At 39.2% G+C, this 7799-nt stretch overlaps 1 protein-coding gene across 1 annotated transcript; it reads right to left on the bottom strand.

The window, feature by feature from the left end:
* Positions 1 to 2920: 2920 nt before the first annotated feature.
* Positions 2921 to 5553, bottom strand: PTH (parathyroid hormone). The gene is made up of 3 exons (XM_072622015.1): positions 5469 to 5553; positions 3719 to 3809; positions 2921 to 3540 (listed from the first exon to the last, which is right to left on the bottom strand). Exons 2-3 carry the CDS (start codon positions 3802 to 3804, stop codon positions 3264 to 3266), a joined length of 363 nt encoding a protein of 120 aa, XP_072478116.1. The 5' UTR covers positions 3805 to 3809; positions 5469 to 5553; the 3' UTR covers positions 2921 to 3263.
* Between the last annotated feature and the right edge of the window lie 2246 nt (positions 5554 to 7799).

Below are 7799 nucleotides of genomic sequence, written 5' to 3'. Positions count from 1 at the left end.
AACCAACTTCTACATGAAGCCTTTCTTTGATCACCCCCACACACACACAATTGCTAATTGCTCCCTTCTCTTAAATACCTTAGTTTTTTTTTAACTATCTAGTATTTATTCCCTTGAGATTGGTTCAGTATAAATTTACTGTAGTCTCTTCTGTTTGAATGTAAGCTTCTTAATAGCAGGAACTGATTCTTTGTATTTGTACCTCCACTTATCTAGCACAATGCTGGACACTTAATGAATGTTTGTTGATTAATTTCTTGATTGATACACTATTACAGAGACTGCACATTTCTGATCCTGTCTGTGGTTATATAATAGACAAGCCTGGCCCCAAGTAGCTGTTTATGCCTCACCTTGCTTGAATGCTTGCTCCATGGAAGTGCTACCTATAACAACCTAACGCAGGACTCTGCATGTAGCAGGTGCTTAATAAATGTTTTTTTTGTTGGTAGAACTTGCAGGCACAAGTGGAGGCAAAACTCTTGAGTACTGCCCCAACCAGATTAAAATGTAATTGGGAAATATTTAACAAAATAAGTAAAAATACAATACAACATAGTTGTTACTTTGAAATTTTGTTTTTTTTTAAGCCAATATAGGGCAACTAGGTGGTGTTGTGGATAGAGTGCTGGGCCTAGAGACAGATACACTCAGATTTGGTCTCAAACACTTACTATCTGCCTGACCCTAGGCAAGTAGTCACTGAATCCTGTTTGCCTCAATTTGCTCATCTGTAAAATCAGCTGAAAAAGGAAATGGCAAACCATTCCTGTATCCTTGCCAAGAAAACCCCAAATGGGGTCACAAAGCGTCAGATAAGACTCAACAACCACCACCACCACAAGATGTCAATATGAGTTAACCGATTCATTTCTGTTTGAGTCTGATACCACTAGTTTACCTGAAGCCTTCTCTAATTCTTTCCTTCCTGTCTCACTCCTAGGCAAGAGACCTAGGCCCCTCCTTAACTGAGAGCTTCACTAGGACTAGTCCATATGCTATTCACTTTTTAAAACTCTCCCACAGCACCTAGAAGAGCAGCAGGTACTCCATAAAATGGTTGATGAATGAATGAATAAATGAGTGAATGAAGCTCTTCCACTTCAGTTCCCTTTCAAGGACATACCTGTGACATAAAAGTAAGTCTGGATTCCTAAAGGCTCTGTTCTGACAGAGAAGCTTAATATTTGGACCTACTCAAGTGCCCTTTTCAGCTCTAATGTTACTCTTAAGGAGGGCAGACTAATGGTCAACTCTGACTGCCAAGAACAAGCAAATTTAACTCATTAATCCACCAATCAGTCAATGAGCATTTATGAAGTGTTTCTAATGTGCCCATTAGGCGTTAGGGATACAGAGACTGAAATGAAACAATTCCTGCTCTCAGAGAGTTTACGAACTACTTGGGGAGATAACATGTGCATGTGTAAGTATGTTGAAAGAATCCAAAATTAAGCCAAATACGATGTCTAAAGGGCCCACGAGGTGGCCCAGTGGATAGAGTGCTGTGCCTGAAGTCTTGAAGACCTGAGTTGAAATCTAGCCTCAGTCACTTACTAGCTGTGTGAATCTAAGCAAATCATTTAACCCTGTGTGCCTCAGTTTCCTCATCTGTAAAATGATTTGGAGAAGGACATGGCAAACCATTCCAGTATGTTTGCCAAGAAAATCCCAAATGGGCTCACAAAGAGTTGAACATGACTAAAAAAAGCCTGAACAACAATAATATTTAAATCCAGATGGGGCACAGAGGGGGGCAATTTTTCATTCCTAGTGACTCTTCCAAGTCTTAGGGATTGAGATCTTTTTGTTGGGAGAGAATACTTATGCCCACCATCATATATCCTTGAAATATTGAAGGAAACTGTGTGATTTAGTTAGCATTTTGCCTCAGCAATGAAACAAGCCCTCCATCTAGTGACCAAAATAATGCATAAGTTATGGAACTAAAAAAGCTCATGGGTATGATCAGTATTTTGCAGTTCCATTTTACATAGCCTGGTTTCCAAGAATATATTGAATTGATATCCAAAACTGGGTCAGCAGAAACATACACACACACACACACACAATTCTAAGAGAAGACTTACTTAGCTTCAAGTGGAAGAAACCAGTGAAACTGAAAGTCAGTCTAAAGTCTTCCCCAGCACACTCCACCTAGACTGACTGTTGTCCCCTTCACTTCTTTTTCAACAGAACCTCTTAAGAACTCAACAAACATCTATTAAGTACCTCCTGTGTAATTAGCCTGTTACACATTGGCAAAGCCCTGGACTCATGTGGATCTTATTCCAGTCAGTCATAACCAGCCCAGTTTAAGTAAGACCCAAAATGCCATTGGCTCCTTGTCCAAAAGCTTACTTTTTAAAATCACAAAATCTCAGAAAAGGAAGGGATCTCAGAGGTCAGTAAGCTGAGTTGAGTAGGAATCATCTCTTGCAGTATCCCAGTAAGTTGCCATGAAGCCTCTACTTGAATACCACCAGTGATGGTGAGGTCACTCTCTTTGGAACAGCCCATTTCACCATTAGATAAATATAATAATAGTAACAATAGTTAACATGTATGCAGCACTTACTAGCTGCCAGTTACTATGGTAAGCACTTTACAACCATTATCTCATTTGATCCCCACAACAACTCTGGGAGATATATGCTATTTTTATCTCCTTTTTACAGATGAGGAAACTGAGATAAACATAAGTGATTTGCCCAGGGTCACACAGCTAGTAAGTGTCTAAGGCTGGATTTGAACTCATCTTCCTGACTCCAGGTCCAGTGCCTTAAACACTGTACCACTCTACACCGGTAGTGTACAAGGAGGTGGTTGGTCTAAGTGAAGTCTAGGGGCCTTTTTAGCTCTGTCATTTTATTACATCAGTCATAACTCAACATACTTATAAATCATTACAAATACTAAGTTTCATGTTTGACATTATCATTGGCAGGATTTTATTTGGCATTGTAAAGCAGAAGAGAGATTTGAAAGTACAATTTTATTCTTTTATAAGTTGAACACAGACATACATTCAAAAGAATTAGTGATAGAAATAACATCATGGGAAGTTCTCTTTAAATCAATATAGTTAGGATCAAAACAGACTATAAAATGAACTAACCGCAAGGACTGTCATTTGTGCGCAGCTGGTTAGGGGCTAGGACAACCCATGGACCTTTATCATTTCAACGGAGCCAGAACAGTCAGCAGCATGGACAGTTGAGACACAGGGGCTCAGGCCACAGTGACCCAACCGCTTGCTGAACCTATTCTCGGGAGGGATTGACTTTGGACAGTATGTCCACATCAGCCTTGCTAGTCTTCCCAAGTGTCTTCTCTCCTGGAGCTACTTGGTTTGCAGCCCGACTGGGATCTGCCTTCTTTTGGAGCCGGATCTCATTAGAGGGTTTAGGGAGCCCTCCAGGGATATCATTAGGATCAATTATCTCTGCAAGCTTCCTCTTCAGCCAGGCCAACCTGGTTCTGTCGTTAAGGTACTCAGCCCAGTTGTGCATCAGTTGTACTTCAGTCACCACTCTCTTCCTGGGGAGGAAGAGCATAGAGTGTGAACAAAAGGGTGGAAAGGAGGAGAAAAGTGGAAGGAGAAAGAAGAGAGAACGTCAATCATTTGATTCACTCACTCCTTCCCATTTTCCAGAATGAAATGAAAGACAACTGTTGTCCCGTTGACCAACCAATCTAACCAGGCTACAATACTTACTTAATCGTTTTCCCTTCAGCATTTGTAAGGAAGCCAATTACATACAAGACCATGATGGCTCTTGCCACATCTCTTGCAAAAACCATCTTCACTAAAAGGGAAAGAAAAAAAGGGAACATTTAAAACTTAAGCAAGTCCAAATTGTTTTTTTTTATCTATCCAGTGTATACATATATTCTATATCAAAATTCTTGCCTTCTCTAGGAGGGGAGAGGGGAGAAAGGGAGAAAATTGGAAACTCAAAATTAAAAAATAAACCCAAATGTTAAAAATTGTTTTTACATGTAATTTTAAAATATTAAAATTTTCAAAAAAATCTATTCAGGTTACTTATGTACACACAGAAACACATATACACATATCATGTGGCTTAAGAATGAAGTTACCTAACAAGTTGAATTTTCTTAAGTATACTGATTAGGTTTCTTATATATGTGGGAAAGGCAGGGATGCCAGTGCAAAGAGCAAGGTGTGAGGAAAGCTTGCCTATGATAACTTTATCTTCACTATTTAACATTAGACCAAGTGGATGCTTTACATTTTATAAGAATTCTGAAACTGCTCATGCCTGATAAAGATTGATGATGATGATGATGATGATAGGTCTTTAAGGCTCGCAAAGTACTTCACAAGGATTATCTCATTTTGTCTTCACTATAGCCCTACATGGTAGGTGCTACTCTTATCCCCATTTTGCAGATGAGGAAACTGTGGCTGAAAAAGGTTGTGACTTACCTGCAGTCACAAAACTAATGAGTGACTGAGGTGGGATTTGAACTTAGGTTCAAGCAGGAAAAGCAGAGTTGCTAGTTTATAGAGCAAGATTTGAGGTGAGCCCACCTGTGGTAACTTTATATACAGAAGAAAGACAGGACAAAATAATTTTACAAGGCTGCTCATAATTGGAGTTCCAACATAGCAGACAAGTGGGAAGAACTTAAATGCCCCAGGCTAGAAGATTAAATCAGCAAACATGGTATATGTTGGTACCATGAGAAACAACAGAACTGAGAAAAGGGATAGATACATGGAAGGTGAAGAGGATATGTGAAATAAGGCAAAAGAAAATGGACAAAATGAAGCTCTCCTGTCACGAGTAACAGATACCAAAAATGTCACATGTGGTCACTGGTAAAGATGGGAGAAGGACATAGAGAGAAACAGATGCTTAGAGAATCAGTTTTGTGTCAAGAATACCTTGGACAGTTTGGGAAAGCCTATGGACTCTCAGAAAAAAAATACTTTAAAAATATAAAATAAAATACGTAGGATTATAAAGAAAACTAATTATATTGAAATATGACTATCAAAATATATTTTCAAAAAAAGTTTGCCAACTTCAGGTTAATCACTCCTGGTGGAAACAAATTCCTTTTACCTTCAAATCCAGCATTCTTTATGCAGGACTGCAGGAGGAAAAGTAATTCAAATCTGTCTTCATCAACTTTCTTTAATTATTGAAATCATTCTTCATGGGCATATTTCATTTTCTAATTTCAGTCAAGGAACCACCACATATTTCATGTCAAATGTTCATAGATTTTAGACTATTGCCATAAAAAATTCTAGCATCTCATAAGATAAAATTGAATTGTTTTCAAAGGCTTTTATTTGCTTTGCCCTATTTTCTATTTGGCTAGCTTACATCCTAACGTATTATACCACTGGAAAGAAATTGTACCATCCAAGAAATTTCTTAATATTCAATGAATTTAGCTGATTGGACCCACAGAAAAGAAATTCTACTCACCCAGGAATGTCTGAGGAATAGTTCTTCGTTCAGAGAACTTGGCTTAGCAGCTGATGCTGTGTTAACACTGAGCAAATTGGAAGGCTGCTGAATTAAACTGCAGGATCCTTAAATGTGACTTTTATATATAGGTCTTCCATACACCAATAAAAGTCCTTTTATTGTTTCCAGCAATGTCACTCCCATTTCTCTGGGTCACAAACTATAGGGGCTGAACACACCCACCCGCTCATCTGCCTATGTCCACCCTTCTCTACTTGGGCATTAAGAAAAAAGTGAGGTGGAGGTAGAGGTTGGGAAAAGGTCAGAAGGGAGAGAAAAGAATCCTAGAGAAAATTCCACTGCATAACTCAAATGAAGGCTGGACTGGGTTGGCAATTCTGAAGTTAGATCAGTAAAAGAAACCTACCCAGCTGGCAAGGATTCATCATCACAACTTATTGTATAGGATAGCCTCTTTATAAGAAAATTAAATCTGAAAGTGCAAAATACTCAGCAAGCGTTGGAGTGGTTTTCATGTGATCAGATCTTAGGTGAAGAAGAAAAGGTGGAGGGAAAGGAGGAGGAGGGTAAATAGTACGGTATGTTAGTCCAAATCTGGAGAAGTGAGAGGGTTTGAGGACCCAGGAAGACCTGGGTTCAAGGGTTCCCTCTTACATATTCAGGCTGTTTGACCGTGGACAAATTGCTTAAATTCTGTGCTCTAGACAACTCTCTAAGATGATGTGGTGCAGCCCAATTGCTGATCTGCACTGGGAGAGGCTGTCCCCTCATAAAAGAAAACAGTAGGTCCAGAATCCCTCTTTTTAAAAAAATAAAAGAGGAATAATCCACTTTTGATCATAGCATCATAACCAAGCAATAAACATTTATTATGTCCACTACATATTAGACACTGGGGACACATAAACAAAAATGAAATAGCTAGTGCTCATAAGGGCATTTCATTCAATAGGGAAAATATATATATAAGTATATTTAGAGTATTTATAAGTGCAATATATAATTATATTTAGAATATATATATGCATTTATAAGTACATTTAGAATATATATGTGTGCATATATAAGTATATTTAGAATATATAAGTACCTATATAATATAGAATACATATATAGTGTGTATATATAAGTGCATATGTAAATATATTTAGAATACATATAAGTACATATACAAGTATATTTGGAATGTATATACACATATGTAAGTATACTAAGATTAATTTCAGAGTAGTTTGGGAAGGAGTACACTAGCCATTGGCGGGCAGGGAGAGATTAAGAAAGGTTTCCTGTAGAGCAGGACTGCACAACCTGTGGCCCTAGAAAGGATTTCAGGCAGCTCACAAAAAGTGTAGAGGAGATAAATACGGGCCTGCACAGGATTCTGCCTGTGGGCCACTTAGGGCCCACCAAAGGATTTGGGGTAGCCCAGGAATAATGTAGGGATTGTAAAAGACGCCTGTACAACATGCCACCCACAGGCCATGGGCCCACCAGTGATCCCTGGGCAGTAAGTTGTGCAGGCCTACTACTGTAGAGTGTGGTGCATCTGGAAGGAAGAGGGATTTTATGAGCTGGAGGTAAAAGAACATTTCAAGCATGGGACACAGCCAGTGGAAAGGCAAGGAAATTGGAGACAGAGGACATGTGAGGAACAGCAAGGCCAGTCTGGCTATTTCACAGAGTGACTGAAGGTGAGGAATGTCTAATGACTTTCAGCTCTAAATCTATGGTCTTTTGATAAGGAATTCCTAGAGTAAGATAGTGTTTTGATGAGTCATTTGTAATATCCAGTGGACAGGTGTTGAAGATCTAGGAGTGCTCTGCATATAGCCAACAATTAATTATTAGGAATTGATGAGGTTATAGAGAGAGAAGAGATTAGGACAAGCATGGAGGAACTCACAGAAAGGGGACATGCAAGGGATGAGACAGCACAGGGGACTGAGGAGTGCATGGGCAGGAAGTAGAACCTGGAGACAGTTGGTATCATGCAAACCTGGAGGAGAAAGTATCCACAGAAGAGAGCAGGGTCAATGGTATCAATGCAATAGAGAGATCAAAGAAGAATGAGGACTGAGAAAAGACCATTGGATTTGGCAATAAAGAGCTTGTTGGTAACTCTGGATTTACAGTTGAGTGATAGAAGTCAGAAGCCAAATTTTCAAGGGTCCACTAATGAGGGGAAGGAAAAGTGAGGGCAATGAGTATAGAGACAGGGGTGGGGAACCTGCAACGTCAAGGCCACATGGGTCCTTCTAGGTCCTCAAGTGAGGCCCTTTGACTGAATCCAAACTTCACAGAACAAATACCCTTAAAAAAAGATTTTTT

This window comes from Notamacropus eugenii, chromosome 6, assembly GCF_028372415.1.
Source record: "Notamacropus eugenii isolate mMacEug1 chromosome 6, mMacEug1.pri_v2, whole genome shotgun sequence".
In the NCBI taxonomy this organism is placed as follows: Eukaryota; Metazoa; Chordata; class Mammalia; order Diprotodontia; family Macropodidae; genus Notamacropus; species Notamacropus eugenii.
This window is presented reverse-complemented; position numbering and strand designations above follow the sequence as displayed.